General features: G+C 48.6%; 1 protein-coding gene across 13 annotated transcripts in view; it reads right to left on the reverse strand.

Moving 5' to 3' along the window:
• Positions 1–526: 526 nt before the first annotated feature.
• The window catches only part of GRAMD1B (GRAM domain containing 1B), a 234,389-nt gene continuing 216,117 nt past the window's right edge, over positions 527–18,798 (reverse strand). For 8 of the 13 annotated variants that reach the window (XM_058544967.1, XM_058544971.1, XM_058544974.1 and 5 more), the window contains 8 exons: positions 18,245–18,363; positions 17,834–17,976; positions 15,281–15,384; positions 14,425–14,637; positions 13,246–13,336; positions 9,506–9,613; positions 9,074–9,191; positions 529–6,083 (listed from right to left, as the gene is read on the reverse strand). In XM_058544967.1, coding sequence (XP_058400950.1) covers positions 5,994–6,083; positions 9,074–9,191; positions 9,506–9,613; positions 13,246–13,336; positions 14,425–14,637; positions 15,281–15,384; positions 17,834–17,976; positions 18,245–18,363 — 986 coding nt within the window. In that variant the 3' untranslated portion in view covers positions 529–5,993. Of the gene's footprint in view, positions 6,084–9,073; positions 9,192–9,505; positions 9,614–13,245; positions 13,337–14,424; positions 14,638–15,280; positions 15,385–17,833; positions 17,977–18,244; positions 18,364–18,798 lie in introns of all 13 variants that reach the window. The other 5 variants (XM_058544963.1, XM_058544966.1, XM_058544962.1 and 2 more) reach the window with 2 other exon arrangements.

The following is an 18,798-nucleotide window of genomic DNA, read 5'->3' on the forward strand; positions in this document are numbered from 1 at the left end:
CCATGCTTTAGCGGCATCCCGTGTATAGTAGAGGAAGATAGGTATGGATGTTAGCCCAGGGCCAATCTTCCTCAGCAAAAAAGAGGAGGATTGGCATCGGTTGTTAGCCCAGGGCCAATCTTCCTCAGCAAAAAAGAGGAGGATTGGCATCGGATGTTAGCTCAGGGCTAGTCTTCCTCACACACACACACAAAATTTATTGTAGTACAGTACCAGCCTCTATACTAAGAAATACACACATGCATATACTATGTACAGTCACATGTCACTTAACAATGGGGATACATTCTGAGATGCGTCGTTAGGCAATTTGGTTGTCGTGTGAACATCACAGAGTGTACCTACACAAACCTAGATGGTATAACCTACTACACACCTAGGCTATATGGTACTAATCTTATTAGTTTATATGGGGTCAGTTGTTGACTGAAATGTTGTTATGCAGCGCATGACTGTGTATATACATATACATATAATATATATATTATATTATCTTTAAAAAACTGAGGCTTGGAGTAATGGATGGGGCCCAAGGTCACACAGCTGGTAAACAGCGATGTTGCAATTTGTACTCAGTTCTGATTCCAAAACTTCTTATCTATTCCACTTTATCAAGCTGCCTCCCTCCCTAGGAAGGAGGTCCTAGACGTTGTGTGGAAGGCTGTGCATACGTGTATGAGCATGCCTACACACACATGCCTTCAGGACTCGATCACATCTGGGAAGACCAAAAACATTTGGGACGATGAGCACTAATGAGTCAAGCAATAAACACACACACCCTTTATGATTTGTAGTTCAATACTTTTTTCTTTTAATTCATACTGTACTTCCATGGCTCTAGCTACTTTACATTAAGATTTGGCTGGGAAGCCTTGCATGTTTCTAGGTACTAGCAGTAAGTTTTCAGACCTTGCGCACAGCGCCAGGCAAAGTACAGTTACAGATCCAAATACAGATGGCCAGACAACTCAACTGCAATCAACCTGTGTTCTTTCCCATATATGGCCCAGTGCAGGTGTTGGGGGCTGCTCCCTCTGCCTCACCCCACTCCACCCCATGTCAATATTATCCAGGGGCCACTATGGCCTCTGACCCATCCCTCCCCATCTTGAAGTCTAGGTTGAGTAGGGGGATGGGGGGGGAAGCACCATGGGTTTGGGAAGATGGTCCGGTCCATGCAGAGAGTGGTCTGGCCTTAGAGTACAAGACAGGGAAATGTGGGAGCCACACACTATTGTTGGCAAAAATGGTTGCTTCTACTACGCAATCTCAGCACATGGCACCCAAACCCAGTGCCAACCCCCAGAAAGAGCCAGCTGTCTTGCCTGGAGCAGAGGGCACCATTTTGATGCTGTGATGTCTCACTGTGTTGAGCGAAGCAAGAATGGCCAAGGGGCAGAGATGACAATGTTCTTTACGCCTTCACATGTCGGGTAGATCGTCTGACATCAGCTCCTCTTGATAGGCAAGGTGCTTCTCGCCAGCAGCCAAGGCTCCAATTCAGGCTCCCAGGCCTGCTGAGGACCTCAAGTCACAACAGAAAACAATGCCCAAGACCCCTGAGCTGTCGCACAGAACACCAAAACGGAGCTGGCTGGGCCCATTACAGCCAAGACTGAAGCAGGAGTGAGGTAACAAGGCTGGGCAGAGAGATGGGAAGGGGAGCTCTCTACACCATGTGCAAATTCCTGCTCCACATCAAGAAAGCAGGGGTGTTAAAAGACGGCCTTCCAGAAAAACGCTCCTCTCGGACCCAAAACGCATCTTCTGGAAGAAAACAGAGGTGGCGGGGAGTGGGGCCAGCCTGCTGGAGGTTGGGGGATGAGGGTCAAGGATGTTGAGTGGTAGATGGGATGATTGTCCCACAGCCTAGAGACAAGGGGTAGGGAAGGAGAGAGTCAGGAAGAGAGGTTCTCAAGTTTCCTACTGGAGTGGACAGGTGAAGTCGGGGTGACGGGAGGGAGACCACAGCTCTGCCACCCAGGGTCAGAGAGAAGAGCGCTCTTTATCCTGGGGGCCCTAGGGAGCAAGGGCTGGCTTTGGCTGCCTTCAGAGCTAAAGCAGCAGCATAGTATGGCACAGAAAGGATCCTTCTGAGACCACAAACAGTCCAGAAAGATTCTTCCCCTAGTCCTTTCTCCAAGATTTCACCCTAGAGATGCTGCCTGCAAATGTATTAGACATGGCTGGCCCAAGCTTAGGTCAGGATAGGGACATGAGAGAATCCACTTCTATCAAAGCATTTCTCTTGAGGTTTCTTGGTCCTCCACCCTCCTTGTAATCCCAGGTTCTTACTGTTAGTGTTCTAAGGCAACCCAAGGATTTTAGCCAAAGCTTCACTTAATCCAAACCCCAACAAGGTTTGAGTGGAGCCAAAATAGAAGTGCTAGAACCAGGAATGACTTCTCTCCACTGTTTCTTCCAGCAAGGAGAAGAAAGGATGGATAGACGAAGGTCTTCTTGCCTGGGGATGGAAGATGGGCTCAATCCAAGATAATGCCTTTCTTGCCGTTATCCTCCTCCTCCCAGTTTAGAGAGAGTCCAAACAAAGGTCCCTTCCCAAACTAAGATTAGGCTACTGAAGGAAGAAATACCCTCCTAGGTTAACACTGAACACTACAGCAAGCCTGATCTCTCTCTTTCCCCCCGTCCTCTATCCATCTCTCCCGCCGGGCCTCCCAAGCCCTCATAGCCCCCAAAGAAGCAAGTTTTAACTACCCTGGATTTCCTGGGAGCCCAGACACTGCCTGATCACTCATCTAAACACCAGGGGAGCTCTAGCTCAGAAGGCTTGTTCCCTCCTGGCAGGGCACCTCCCAAGTCTGAGAAAGCCCAGCCTTGCCGGTTTCTGGCCAAGCCTCCAAGACAATGCCAAAGCTAGAACCTACCTTAGAGATAGTCTAGCCCAACTCCCTCCTGTTATAAACAAGGATACTGAAGCTCAGAGGGCGGAGTGACTTGTCCAATAACAGAGCCGGGACTCAGGTCCAAGTCACTGACTCTCAGCCCAGTGCTCTCACAGAGAGCTTCAAGTTACTGATCTTGCTGGCCTGGGATGTTATCCCCTTGTCCCAGGGGGAAAGGTGAGAGTTGCAGACATGACTGGCTTCTCCAAGGCCGATCTTGTCAATTCCTCCACAGTAAGCTGGAGTGGAAGTATAGACCCTGTAGCCGTTTTTCACCTGGTTAGAAACTTTGCAAAATCTTTGAAATTGAGTGCGAGCTCTCTAATGTTTTACTACATGAATCCCCACAGAAGGACTCCTATGTGGCCCGAGTTCTCATGTGAACAAAAACAAAAGAAGCACTGGCTGGAATAAATAACAGAAAAGGTGGTTTTGATACGCCCTTGCAAATAGCTACAAGCCAGGCTTTGGCCAGGAATTACAATTCACATGTTATTTATGTTTCACTCCCAGACTTATCAGCAAGGGTGAGTTCCCTTCTCTTTGACAGGTTATTGAATAAGGGAGAAAAGCTTTTGTTTGGGAGTGAATAGAGTTGTTGGTTTTCACCTGGTTTCAAAGTCAAAATTATTAGAACAGAGCATACCCACAAGAGATCCATTATTCTTCGAAATGAGGCAGCCGAGGGTCGTTCCCTATGTGTACACATTGTCTCCAGGGTTCAAATCTCCAGAAATCATGAGGGTTCCTTGGATATACTAAGCACCTCCCTTCCCCGTCACCTACTCCTCCCTGGAATGGGCCTGAGAGGTAAAGCAGAAGCAGAACAACTCTGTGTAACCAGGTCTACTTATATGACTTTACTCCCAGCAAAGAATGCTTTTTAAGTCATCCCAAAGGTCTCACCATGGAATCTTTAATTAATGAATAATTTAAATAATTACGTACAGAATAAATTAGAGAATTTACCATTTTTGCTTTCAAAAGTTTCTGGGAATAATTTTGGCTTCTGGCTACTCCAGCGGGGAAATATCTAGCAGTCTGCACTGTTCCTCCTTCTTGGGCTTGGGGGTCATGATCCTTGACCTTCACCAGGGTCTCCTATTCAAAATCCTGGGCAAGAGTGAGCAGCGACCCACTGGCCTGTGGGCATATGAACCCTTCAGATGGATTGCACTCAACTCCAATTCCTCACATCTCTTTTTCTAGGGGAAGGATATCAATTCTAGCTGATCCTGAGGAACTTTCTCATCCTACTCACTTAGGGGATGACCTGGGCATGTATCTTTTTGTCTTCTCATCCGAACCTTAGGGTAATAACAAGGCCATATTCTCAGATAGACTGAAAAGTCAAAAACTTTTCTTTAGTTATCAAAGTGGGATAATGCACAGGCCATTCCAAGGAAAGAATAAAACTTGCTCTTCTTTTAGGATAGATCAGTGATAAAATCTTCTTTTCCCTCTCCCCCTTGCATCAAGAGACCCACCAGAACAACAAGCGATCTGGAAGAGCTCTTCTTGCCAAATTGGCTACGATCCTTTCCTGATCAAGAATCGCTTTGAGCTCTGCCTGGGCTGGCAGGAATCCTGTGGTCATTATATGGAGAAATAGTAATTAGTGTATGAAAGATGATAAGTGTACCCAGAAGGGCCCCACAAGGTCAGATAAATGCATAGGTCCCAGTGAGACAACCCCGAAAAGGCCCTGGATGACTCTCATTCTGAACCCAAGATCTTTTTTCTACTCCTAGTGATCTCATACATCTCTAGGGCCAGAGACTACAAAAGGCTTTGCTCCCTCTGTCAGAACTCCCACTTTCAAGACTGAAAAACAGGATTTGGAATGGCCCCCACGGGGCAGAGACTCGATCTCGTTTTTTGCTGCCCAAATCCATGCACCTTTGCCAATCCATTCCTTCCAAAGGCTTAGGTCTTCTTCCATGTGCAAAGAGTGTCAGACAGTTGTCTCCCTTGGCTAAAGTTGGTTCTTCACTGAGAGCGAATGATGCTGGCAGCCAAAGGAATGGGTGGAAATCGGTGCTCACTATTCACCCAGCGTTCTGTGGTTAGACCTTACAATCTTTACATTGCTAGGGCATTCACTCTCTAAAACCCTAGAGGTCCTAGAACACTGTGATTCATTCTGGAAATCAAACTCAAAGTGAGTTAATTAGAGCCACAGACCTGACTTGCTTACAACCACTAAAAGAGGTTTAACAAGATCAAAAATGCTCCACCCTGGCTAATAAACAATGTGCTCTTACGGCACAGAGGAAAAATAGGGCTTTAGGCACTAAAAAGTGACACTTCACCCAGATCCAGCCTGGGAGAAGACCAGAGAGAAGGGGGTGGTGGGAAAGTAAGAAATTCCCAGCCCTTATTGGGTCCACACCCTACACAGGTTAGAGGAAGGTGCAGGGGGTGGGAGAATCGAGGAGAATACCCTTCCGAACACAAGTCCTCAGGAGCCTGCAGCTACAAGGCCCAAACCCACAAGTGTGCCTTCCTAGCTTTCCAGCAGCCTCTCCACCTGACTCTTGGGGTATGGTCCATGTAGAGGGGGTGGCCTCACATGGTATTTTAGATTGGGCTCCTGCCCTTGATGCTTCCTTGTTCACAAGAGAACACCTGGGGAAGCACACGGTCGGGAAGAAAAGATTCTCTTTTATTTTGGAAACAAATCAAAAGAGGATTAGGGAATGAAGCACCTTAAGCAATGCCCCCTTGAGACTTCTTTTCAAGACCCCAGGGTCTTCACAGGCATAACTTTGGCTCAACAACATTTCCCTTCTCAGAGCCAAGAATGGCCAGCAAGGGAAAGGGTGGGGACTAGAGGGTGGGGGGAGGAGGATCAGGGGAGGTCGGTGCTGAGAGGTGGTCCCTGCCCTCCTCGGCCCCTCCACTGGCCAGCACAGGAGGCGGTGCCGCTCCTTCTCCCTGGTACATAGGCATTATCTCTTTTTAAAATCTGTATATAATATATATATATTTATATCTGTATATATATATATTTATATATATATTTATATGGTCTATGTACATGTATTGCACAGGCCTCTTGCAGCCACCCCTGTTCCTGCCTTGTCAGTGAAAGCGGTTCCTCTTCTCTTCACTTTCTGATGCGTAGTCTCGGGACCTGATGCCGTTCTGAAGATTGATGAGTGAGTCCTTCATCTGTAAGACAGGGAACCACCCCAGCCCCGGGTTTGTGTCCTCAGTGGGCTTCTCCGACCAGCAGCACCCGCCACGCCTGTCTATGGCTGGTTTGCTACCATACCAGGGAGCTAAAGGGAGCTCGGCTCCTAAAACAAGGAACACAGTCTCAGGCAGAAAGGGGACAGCCAACCTAGCACCAGGAACCCCTAGGGTCAGGTTTGCTGGGACTCAATGACTTGTGGCCCTCGTATCACCGAATTAGGAATTCTTTCAAAGCATTTAATTGCTACCAGGAGTGCATTAGACTGCCACTTACTTGGTCTTCTACTCCTTCAGTTTGGTTTCCCCACTGATTCTGAACAGGCTGTACTCCTGTCTTTGCACATTTTGCCACATTGTTCCTGCAGCCTGGGACTTTCTTGCCTATTCCAATTTCACTCATCTATTAAGACCCAGAACAAATCCAAATTTTCTCTGGCTCACAGTCATCTTTCTTTTTCCTGGCCTCTCATATACCACTCACTTGGGCTCTGGGCTGCAGTCAGCTTTAATCGCTTTGTTCCATGTGTGTTGGGACTGCACTCTGTCCTGTCTTTCCCTTATACATCCCGGTTGCCAAGCAGAGAACTGAGCAGGCTCCTAGTCTTACCCATATCACTGAATTAAACTTGTCCTTAACTGAATTTCTTAACCTCCTTTAAGAAACAGACACATTAACATCATTAGGTCATGGATGGAGTCGATGGGGCAGTTCCAGCGGTAGAGTCCTAAACAGCCTGTCATACCACAACACATTTAAATACTGTCCCTAAGTCAGCTGCTCTGTTACAACACATTACAGCTAACATTTCATGGGAAAATGGTTATGTATTTTGAGAGCCTCTGGGCTCTCTGCCTAATCTACCACTTTCTTCTCTCTCGTACTTCTGTATCCTCTGTTCAGCAGGGATGAGGGGCCCAGCACTCTTATTTTTTTAATTTCTTTTATAATTTTATTTATTTATTTTTGTCCCCCCAAAGCCCCAGCAGATAGTTGTATGTCATAGCTGCACATCCTTCTAGTTGCTGTATGTGGGACTCGGCCTCAGCATGGCCGGAGAAGCGGTATGTCGGTGCCCACCCGGAATCTGAACCCGGGCTGCCAGCAGCGGAGCGCACGCACTTAACCGCTAAGCCACAGGGCTGGCCAGGACTCTTCTTTTAAAAGTTACTTTTAAAGGGAAAGAAATAAAACACCTATCTTAAGGCTTGTAGAGTCCACCGTGCTATAAATCTGACAGAGCCAAGGTCCAACTTAAGGGGACCCACACTAAAACAGAATTCCAAAGTTGGAAGAGAACTGAATCATCCAGTCCAAATGCACCCCCCCCCATTTAATTCATAAGTTTCTCATCCAACATCATCTTGTCACCCCTTGAGCACTTTCAGTGATGGAATCTCAGTCCTTCAAATCTCAGTTCTCCATTCCATTGCTGGAGAGCTCAAAACAGCTACCATAAGTAGTCTGTTTTTATTTGATGACTCGAAACCCAATTCCCTATTATAGCTTCTAGCTCTAGTTCCATCCTCTGGAGTTCCACAAGCAGTCTAACTCTTCCGCTTGTTGGACCTCAATGTCCAAGACAATCCTGTTCTCCTCCCAAGTCTTCCCTTCTCCTGAGCATACCTTCCATTCTATCAACCCTCCTTGATAGGACAGGGCTTCCAAACTCCTCACTATGTCACTGACCCTCGCTTGGTAAAAAATGTCCTCCTTATACGTGGCTCCAAAGCTAAACTTGATACTCTAAACACATTAAACTTCTCTCTCTTTAATTTAGAGCTAAGACCAAAGTGTGAAGGGGAAATAAAATTTAATGTTACTGAGTGTCTCCCATGTGCCATCAAATCCTGATAGCCATTTCACAAAGCAACGATTATAATTCCCATTTTATAATGAAGAAACTGAAGCTCACTAACATTAAATCCCTTGCTCAAGGTCACAAAACTAGTTAGTGATAAGGTTAGGATTCCGTCTCAGGTCTGGCTGACCACAAAACATAAGAAACCCCTTAGGAACAGAAATTTTAATGTAACAGGACAAATCCTCAGTCTCCTATCTTCCTAATTCTCTTGCAGAGCAAAGGTCTCTTTTTTTTTTTTTGTGAGGAAGATCAGCCTGCGCTAACAGCTGCCAAACCTCTTCTTTTTTTTTTTTTTTTTCCCCGCTGAGGAGGACTGGCCCTGGGCTAACATCCATGTCCATCTTCCTCCACTTTATATGGGACGCCGCCACAGCGGAGCACGTGCACTTAACCGCTTGCACCACCAGGCCGGCCCCAGGTTCCTGCTGTCTTGCAAACCAAATGTGAGCTTTTCATAAGATGTTACATTCTTCTGGGGAAAGGAAGAAGCTCACTCCCCTGATAAAACTAAGCTGATTATTGATTTTGTCCCAGGATGATTTTCTTAAATAGATGCATCTAGTTTTTAGAAGGAAAACAGGCAACTGTACTGAGAAGAAGATGTTATGAAGAGAAGACATAATACAGCCATCTTCCCAGACAATCAGTGTGGCCTCTGAGGAAGAGCGATATGCTGGCAGTTGTGTGTTTGTGGTCATGTTTTGAGGGCAGGGGAGGGGGTGGCATACATCAAAAGGAACTAGAAAGATACGCCCTCAGGGAAGACAAATCTCTATAAATAGGGGGTCTTTCTTTAAATCCCTGTCAGATGGCTATGGGTTACCAAGGGAAAAAAATTAGTCCTCCTTCTATCTAACCTACAGTTTTCCTGCTGCAAATCCAGTGTGTTGTTTCATTGTTATTATTTTGGGGAATACACTGGTGTTTCCAACAGCCCATTCAAGGATGGCTTTAAAATGAGAACAGTGGATGGCCTAGGAGAAGAATGAACGGGAGGATGGGGTCCAGTGGGTGGTGACGGAGATGGTGATCTTTCTCAGAGCATAGGGAAGGAGTTCCAACCCCAGGAGACTAGGGCAAGGAGAGAAGGTGGGGGCATCTCACCTGGTCGAGAAGCATCACCGAGGATTTGATGATCTCCCTCCATTTTTGGAGCTCAGTATCGTGGTACTTTTGTTGGGACTCTAAGAGCTGGGCCCATTCTGTCTGAGATTGGGGTAACCTGTGGGGTAGAAGAAGGGGTACCCCAGCAGCTGGAGTTATGCTCAGTTGACTGTCCTGTGCTCCCAGACCCCTAAAGGACAGAGAGTCACATCAGAGTGCTTTGCCCTCTGCTCACTTGTTTCCCCTATGCCCTGAATCAGAAGCAGACTGAAAGCATAGGGGCAGTTTTCAGAGCCTGCCTATGGACTCATCCCAAAGGATGATCCCCTGGCCAAGGGCAGAGGGGCAGTCCCAAGGAGACTGGGAGGCAGGAGGAAGGGCATGGTACTGGATGGCGTGGAGGTGGTGGCAAGGGGAAGAGGCCAGGATTACCTTTCTTGGAGCCTCAGACCCTGCCAGGCAGTGAGGGTCTGGGTGGTGTATTCTAACATCCAGAGTTTATAGAAGAGCATCATGTTAAGGATGACCAGCAGCACCAGACTAGGAAGGAGACAAGGGGAAAACAGCAATAGCAATGAGATATAATCTCAGAATGCATGCTCCCTCTGAGAGCCAGGGACACCCCCCACCCTAGAGGCTGCTATCCTTGACCACTGGGTGACCTGCAGCACTGCAGTGAGTGAAAAAGACAGCCAGAGGGATGCAGCAAGGGGGAGAGAGAGAGAGAGAGAGCAGCACTCTAATCTGGAGGGGCCAGGACACCGCGGGAGAGCCATGGCAAGGTGTGTAGGGTGAAGGCAATAGACAGGAGACACACGCGCCAGTCACCCAGAATCTGGCTGCATGAGGGAACAGAGGGAAGATGGAGAGGAAAAGAGATGAAGGGGTAAAGGAGGCAATCACAGAGCTAGTACCTGAAACAGATCCTAAGGGGAGCAAGGAAGAAAAATGGGGAGGAGGCAGACGTTAAAAACAGTCTAGTGTGGGGAAGGGGAAAGCTGCACTTCATCGAGTAGAGAGAGTGCGAGTCCACGAGAAAGAAACACCAGGACCAAAGACACAGCGACAAGGAGAGCTAGTAAGCAAGGAGCAGGAGAAAGCTGCTGTAAACAGACTCTTGGTATTTCAGGCTGATAAATCAAGATAAGAGTCCTCCTACCAACCCAACTTTAGGACACAACTTAAGGGTGAAACTGTGGGGGGAATTCCAGTGAACTCCAGCCCTGCCCGACAGGCCTCACAGCTGTGACCAGGAGGGCCCTGAAGCCATAGTCTCCCCACGCCCGGCCACAGTCCCGCATGGCTCCCAAGGTTCCCAGAGTCTGGGCCAGAACTGGTGAGAGAGGGACATGGTAAGGATGATCCAGGGGCAGAGGAGTTGGGGGGAAGGAGAGTCACTGGAGACGGGAAATTCTCTCCTGCTCTCAGCCTCAGTGGCTGCCATACAACAGAAGTTCATGGGATGGAGAGATGAAGACGTGGGTAAAGAGAGAATCCCGAGACAGGCAGAATTGGATACAAATCCTGGCTCACCACCTTAACTTTTCACCAAGTTTCCTAGCTTGTCTGAAACCCAGCGTCCTCAGCAGGACAATAACACCTACCCTGCTGGGGTTGTTAGGTGGATTAAAGGAATGTGTGTATAGCACCCTGCACACAGGAGGCCCTCCACAACGGGAGGTGTTCATTAAAGGACTAGGTGCAGACACACATAGGAAAAAGGAAGACAACATAAATGGGAAGATAAAACACAGATAGGTGGAAAAAAAGACCAAGAAAGAATGAAAATCTTATACTATGCCTTCAACCTTTCAAAGTGCATGAGTGTGTGTGTGTGTGTGTGTGTGTGTGTGCATGACACTGCATTTTTCACTTGCGCCTCCTGCACTATGGAAGATAGTATTCCTTAAACTGGCAGCTGCAAATTCCAGGGGCTACTCAGCTGTGCTCTCAGGGCTGAGTTCTCTGCAACAATCTCTAAATGTTGTGCTGAATTTCAGCAATACTGTCTCTAACTGTATCAGTACACACGGGGTCATCTGAATGCCCACCTCTTCAGCATGTGCCACACACAATCTGAGCACCTGCATTTGGGTTGTGTTTACAATCCTGTCTGTGCTCAGAGAAGGTCAAAGGACACCCCTGCACGCTGTCTGAGGGAAGGCTCCTTGGTGGTCTAAACAGAGAAAAGAGGTGGGAGGGCGCTGTCACCACGGGCAGGCTTCTGGTGGCTCGGGCCTGCCAGATACCAGGCAGCCTGTGCTGCACCAGTCCATCCCACATGCACGCTGTCAGCACACCCACCGCCTGAACCCTCTAGTGTTGAATGCTGAGGCCTGATTATCCTAGACAAAGCCCACAAGTTAGCTAATACCACACTATGCAGTCTACTCAGGTGAGCAGGCCTTCTCTACTTAAAGTAAAAAAGGCAGAAAGAGCTTAAACCCGGAACTAACCTGAGGTTAGTTTTTTATCTACCAAACCCAACATCAGAGATTTAACAGAACAATAGCATGAATCACATTAAACTGATGATGCTAAATTTGAATTTTACTGGTTTTCCAGTTGTCTTTGTGTTTTTGTAAAAGTATCTTGGCTTCTTATGCCACAGTCTGAAAAATGTTACATCTACTTTTATGTTACATATCCAAGTAAGGCTAACAACCACCTTCCTCACGTTCCTCACAGGCCCCTCTCCTTCATACGGGCCCAGGTTTGTCCTCAGCCCCATCTTCTTCCTCACACACTACACGCTTCTCTGATGATCTCTTTCACACTCCGGCTTCAATGCTACTGATAATTAAATCAGCAACTGCAGCCTAAACTCTCCGAAGCTCTCCCTGTCAGCTCCACCTGGATAACCTACGGCAACTCAGACATCTCTGGAACTGACAGCATCTTCTCGGACAACGTTTTGCTAAGTTCCAGATTTCTGTTAACGACACAGCCATCTGTGACACTTGAATCAGGAAGTCATCTTCCTTTGCTACATAACCAGAAGTACGAGTCTTCACCTTTTAGGATCTCTCAGCTCCAGTCCCTCATCTCAGCCTGACAGCCTCTAGCCTCCATCACTGTGGTTTACTCTCACTGGCCTCCCTGCCTCCAGGCCCTTCTTCTCTGGTTCATTCGCCCTATTGCCATCAGAGTGATTTTTTTCTTTTAAATGCAAATCCAACCATGTCACTCCAGGGCTTCCCTCAGTGTTTCCTGAGGGTATTCTGCCTCTCTTAAAGTGCTTTAGTGGAAACCTGACGGCCAGGAGGGTGGGGAGGGGGTGTTGCAGAGGTAAAACCAAACTAGAGCCAGTCTAGTGCCTGGTGCACAGCTGGTGGAGCCAGCGTCTGGGCAGCTCCCATGCCCCTACCCATCTGTGCCCCGACATTCTCACAGCACACCCCATCCAGGAAGGGCTGGGGTGTCAGGCAGTGGCTGAACCAAGCAGAAGAGGTGCCTGCACCTCACTGTGCTGGCTGCTCCCTGCTCAAACTGGTTACAGAAGTCCTGAGCAGGTTATGGGCTTACCTTCAGATAGCTGTGTTCTCCCACCTTACACCTTCATTTCTTTCAGCTTCCTTTCTCTCTAGCCCAGCGTCTTTCTGTGTAAGTTATTGAGCCTACTGTTTTCTAACATTATGGCACTTACTATAAATTGTTTACATCAAAATAAGCATATACTTTTCCTGGACTGTAGTCATTGATTTTCTCTGGCTACCCTGCCAGCGTGGGCCCCATGAGTGCATGGTCCTAATGCCTGGCATGGAGCAGACACTCAGAACATCTCTCACAAATGAATGAACGGGCTCATAAAACGCTCTGTAGCAGCTCCACGTTAGCGTTTATCCAATGATGTAGTAATTTTGAATTTCCTGTCTGTCTTACCCACTTGAAACTGAGTTCCTGAAGGGTATGGATGCTGCATGCAGCATTTTCCTCTGAATCCTGAAGGCCTAGCATACAGTAAATGCTGAATAAAACAGAGCAAAAAAAGCAAAGAGGCAAGGAATGACAGACAGAGCAACTGATCTGGAGACAGAAGACTAGAGGACAGAGAAAAAGAAAAACATAGCAACAGTAAGGGTGCTCATAGGCCTAAAGAGACAAGGGAGGAGGCAGCAAGGAGGAAAGGGAGGTGGTGGGGGCAGGGTGGAGGAGAGCCTGGAATCCCTTACACACAGCTGATAACCAGCAGCAGCTTGGACACGCTTTGCAGGTGGAAACCATTGGGAGCGTCCTCGGGGATATGCCGTGTCTGCGTGGAGCCTGTGGGGAGAATAAAGAGGCCATCACCATTGTGGCCCACAAGTCCACCGACTGCTGCCGTGACACTGGTCATGCACACAACTTCAGGGGATGACGGAGAACTCTCCATGATGCTGTCACGGCAATGACATGATGGATATACCCCACCCTCCAGAAGTGGAAGGTAAGCTCCTCAAGGGCAGGGTCGTGGGTTGGTCAGGCGAGGTGGACACTGAAGTCACTGAACAAATGAGAAAATCAGCAGACCTATGTAGCTAGGACATACAGATGCAGGACAAAGTCACCTGCACCTGTGGAAGGGCCGCAGTACAAGGCTAGGACTAGAGGGAGTCAGCTTTCAGCTCTGGCTTTATCCATAACTGGCTATGTGATGTTGGCAAGTCCTGTAACCTGTGAGTCAGTTTATTCAAATGCAATGTTGGTCAGAAATCCTATATGTAAAACACATAACATGGGAGCGCTCTGGTTGAGGCTGGGTGGAGGGACACGGAAGACTACTACTCTCCTGCTCTTCTTCTGTCCCTATCCAGCTCTGATGAACGCCCAGGGATGTGCTGAGCAGTCTGAAGAACACTGGGTTAGCTGCTCTCTAAGGCCTCTTACAGCCGTAAGTTTTCATGACTGAGCAAAGACACGGGGCTGTGAGTGGCTGGACAGGAAGAGAGCGACAGATCAAGGGAGTCCACTGCCTGGTAGGGCAGGTCCTTGGTGCGGCCAGGTGAGGGGGGCTGCCTTGGACTCCCTGATCTTTGTGTTATGAAGTAATCTCACGATCTGAGCTTCAGCTTCTCCCTGGTGCATTTCCCAAGAACGTGGAAGCTGCATACTTGAGCCTATCCAGGCAGCCACGGAGCTCAGGCAATGTGGAGGCAACAAACTCAGCAGAGCACAGAGATGGGTTCAGCAGGGGCTGAGGAACTTAAAGGGCAAAGAGAAACAGGTAGAGCATCCAGAGCCGCAGATGTAATGAATCATGTGCAAACTATATACAATCTATACCGAAGGGGCAAAATGAGCGTGCATGTACGCGCCCTGGCCCAGGCACGCGGCTCCAGCCCAAAGCCCTAAGACACACGACCTGTCCCCACCTGGCACACCTGCCACATGCTTGATCCTGTGGCCCACGTCTTCATCAGTGGGTGTGGTGACAGGGCTCATCACCTCTTCCAGGTGAGGCACCCGCAGGTGGGCATGGGGACGCTTCCTCCTCCGCACCGTTGTGGGCTTGCTGACCTTCTCTTTGGGAGACTGCCTGTGTATCTCAGCCAGGTAGGTGCTCTCCGTTTTGGTCAGCTCACTCTCTGCCAGAGAAAAAAGGCCACATCAGAGGCCACCTGCCCATACCTCCAACACAACTCAACACGGTGGCCTCTAGAAGCAACTCTGTCTACTCCTAGCTGAGCCCTCTCTACGAGAACCATTTTCCATACTGTATTCTGGGAAGTTGCCTGGGAGGGTGGGGATCCCTTAGGGATGCCTGTGAACCTCAGGAGGTACTGCTGAGGCCCAGCCCAGACCAAAGCCCTCTTCTGGGTTGTTCAACAGTGTGTGGAGACAGAGGTTCCCAACATCTGCAACCTTGTGTATACAATCTGGGGCCCATCACATTTCCTAATAGATGCATTCACAGGCTATTTCCTTTCTATAACAGAATTACCACCAGTGTGACTAGATCTGAGGTTCATTTTTTTTTGTTGCAGGGGTGATCATGGATCTCTTAATAATCTCATAAAAGTTACAGGCACAGTCTCTTGAAAAATGCACGTGTTCACATACGTGCCGAATTTTGTATCCATTTTTGGGCAGACTTAGGGACCCCACGATACTCCTTCACTCCCTCAGTCTCTCTCCCCATTCTCCGTGGTTCCCATTTCCCTGAATGGTGGCAGCTGAACAGTTCACCCGCTTCTGCAGTCCAACCAGCAGCGTGATTGTAGTGCTCACCTAAATGGCGGAAGTAGTCCTCCAGCCCACTCCAGAAGTTCTTCTCGATGAAAGTTTTCACTAATCCCCAGGGCTGTTTTCGGTAGCGCAGCTCTGTGGAGACCCTGAGGTATAAGCCGGAAACAAGATCAGCCATTTCCTGGGTGGAACTTCCACGGCCAGGAAAAGGAAAACTCAGGTTTAAGTCAAAAGCAGCTTCACATCTGTGCTGCATGTTATAAGTTAAAAAGTCCTTTCACCTCCATCACGTCATCTGATCTCCCTGGCCATCCCTTGAGGTCAGTAGGGTGACTGGATTTATCCCCATTTTATAGATGATAAAACTGAGTTTTAGAATATTTAAGCAGACCAAAGGCTAACAACAAGGGCTTCTGACTCTAAGCCCATAGTTCTTTCATGACACCACACTGTCTCCCCCCAGGAGAGATCCAGAGGGTGCCAAGCAGCCTGCAGCGAGCCATGGGGTCCTCCTCTCCTTCTCCTGAGACTAAGTCCCAGTCAGGCTCCAGGGCTTCATCACTTCCACCTTTAAGGGCGTCATCTGCTAGTGGCCCTGGCTCCTGCCTCTCCACTACACCCAGGACCTCGCCAGCTCTTGCATTTTTCTACATATTCTCTCGCACAGTCATGAGTCTCTCTACTGCCCATATCTCTGACAGTATCGGCTCCTTCATCTTGTCCACAGCAGCCCTGCTCTTTGCCTCTCCTTAGGTTCCTTTTCATCTGTCAATAGATTCTTCGGTTCATGCTCCTCATCTTTAAGCTATCTGCCCTGCCCTTATACCCCTCCTCAGGGACACCACCTCCACCTATGGCCTAATGTAAGCATGCCTATACCTGGAGCCACCTCACTCCCCCACAAAGGCTGTTTACCAGACTGAGGGTCAGCACCTCTCTGTAAAGGTCTACCTGTGGTCAACCAGCTACCTCTGCAGGAGCTGGACAGAAAAAGACATCCAATCAGAAGACACTCCAAGGAAGATGGAACTGAGAAACCTACACACTGCGGGGTAAGGACAGGGGAGACAGGAGGGAGAGAAATAAAGGAAGGAGGGAGAAAGAGAAGGGAGGGAGAGGGAGGAGTAGAGGCTGAGAGAGCAGCACAGAAACCAAAAAAAAGTTTTTGTTAAGAGGAAGAGAGGGGCTGGCCCCATGGCCTAGCAGTTAAGTGCACACGCTCCGCTGCTGGTGGCCCGGGTTCGGATCCCGGGCTTGCACCGACGCACCGCTTGTCAGGCCACGCTGTGGTGGTGTCCCACATAAAATTGAGGAAGATGGGCACGGATGTTAGCCCAGGGCCAGTCTTCCTCAGCAAAAAGAGGAGGATTGGCATGGATGTTAGCTCAGGGCTGATCTTCCTCACACACAAACACAAAAAAGTAGAGTATAACATAATCATGGGCCGGCCCTGTGGCTTAGTGGTTAGGTGCGTGTGCTCCGCTGCTCGCGGCCCGGGTTTGGATCCCGGGCACACACCGAGGCACCGCTTCCCCGGCCATGCTGAGGCCACGTCCCACATACAGCAACTAGAAGGATGCGCAGCTATGACATACAACTATCTAGTGGGGCTTTGGGGGAAAAATAAACAAATAAATAAAATTAAAAAAAAAAAAAAAGAGGAAGAGAAAGATGCAGGCCCTTTTTGAGGTGTGGGTATTCAGATCTTTCTGATTCCTAAGAGATCTCTCTATCTCTCTGTGGCCTTTCACTAAATCCCTATTTTATTTGAACTATGAGGAAATTTCTGCTTTGTACAACCAAAAGAATTTCGTCTCAGATCAGGTGTACAGTCTGATTCTTTTCAAATGGGTGTGTGTTTGACCTTTCGGTTACACTACAAGCTTCTTAAAATGTCAGGGTCTAAATTTCTGCCTTCCTTAAATGCACATCAGTGCCCAGCACGGACTCTACGCACAACCAGCATTCTAACTATTCGTTCAGTCAACGTTTCTGGACTCGGCTATGCGCCGGCCCTGTGCTGCGTACTGGGAGTAAGTGGTGAATGGAATGGGATTCCTGCTCTCCAGGAGCTCACCGTCTAACAGGGAGACAGACGGTAAATCACAATACACATAGCGTGGTGGAAAGAGCACAGTTTTGCGTTTCTAAGACGGGGATTTCAGCCCTTACTGGGCATATGACTCTTGACAAAGTTACTTAACTTAAATGACCCTCAGTTTTCTTATCTGAAAAATGAGGACAAATCCACCTCCCTGGGTCATTCTATAGATTCCAGTTCATGTAGGTAAGCACCTACACAGTACTTTATAAACTACAGATAAGCAATAAATAGCAGTAGTTATGGAAGTTTTACCAAAGAGATGTACATGGTGGTAAGGGAACACATAGTGGAGAGAACAATTAACTGTGTCTATACAGGGGTGTGTGTCTCAGAGGCTCCAGAAAGAAGATAGACTAAAGAATGAGTCAGCAGACCAATATACCCAACCTCCTCCTTCCTACTGAGGAGATAATGAATGTTCTCTAATATAAGGACCCCCACGTGCCCCAGGAACTCCCTGTGAACCCACTCAGGCCCCCCAGACACTGCACCTGAGTCGACTCTTGTTCCGAGCCACACGGGTGAGCGTGTAGCGGTTGATGGTGTAGAAGTAGTCGTGGTACGGCACGTCGTGGGTGAGGACTTCGGCATCTATCACGTAACACTCACTCTCCTGGCTCGCCTTGTACATGGTCTGTGGGGAGGAAAGGTCCATCGGACAAACCGAGAAGGAGCAAGATGGGAAAAGCACCTCCTTCCCCCATCTCCCCCACCCCAATCCCGACTGCTGAGGGGAGGACCTGGAACCTTTGGAAATGGCAGCATCTAAGCACGTAAGATGCTACCCTCTCAGGGCTAACAACACTTGCGCCCAGAAACTTCTTCCTAACATCTGTCCTTAATCATTCATGACAGAACAGAGGCTTTTCCAGCTCACTCTTTTACCTCTGCCCTCGACTCACCTGTGTCTCCCTGACAGTGGCAGTTTTGGGAGCCAGAGGATTGGTAAGGGTGATGGTGTAAAGGATCACGCGACTCTGGTTTCCATTCTCTTCCTTTTTCCATGGATGGAAGATGATATCTGAGGGTGGAGAAGAGCCCTGGAATGAGGGAGGGAAAGAGGCACATCCTCCCCACATCTGAATTTCCCATCCAAGTGAACTTCTCTTGACTGTACTGACTACCGACTGGCCTCCAAAAGGAAGCCAATGGGAGGGCTAGAGGAGGAGGGTGGGGGACGGGGAGTCAGAGCAGAAAGAGGCTCATTGTAGCATTGCCGAAATTCTACACAGGGCTCCAGAATGCTGATTGTTCCTGGGGCTGGGGCAGGAGGTCTTGGGGCCACCTGCGGGGGTGCTGGCAACAGTGGAGTCACTGTGGTGAGGGCCTGGGATCCTCGGGAACATGTCCTCTGCTCTAAAGCATGACCTCCCGTGCCCTCAGCATGCCCTCTCCTCCTGGCAGAGGGGTACGCTGATGCCCAAATGCTCTTTCACAGACTCAGATGCTTGGCAGC

This window comes from Diceros bicornis, chromosome 7 (assembly GCF_020826845.1).
Source record: "Diceros bicornis minor isolate mBicDic1 chromosome 7, mDicBic1.mat.cur, whole genome shotgun sequence".
NCBI classification, from domain to species: Eukaryota; Metazoa; Chordata; class Mammalia; order Perissodactyla; family Rhinocerotidae; genus Diceros; species Diceros bicornis.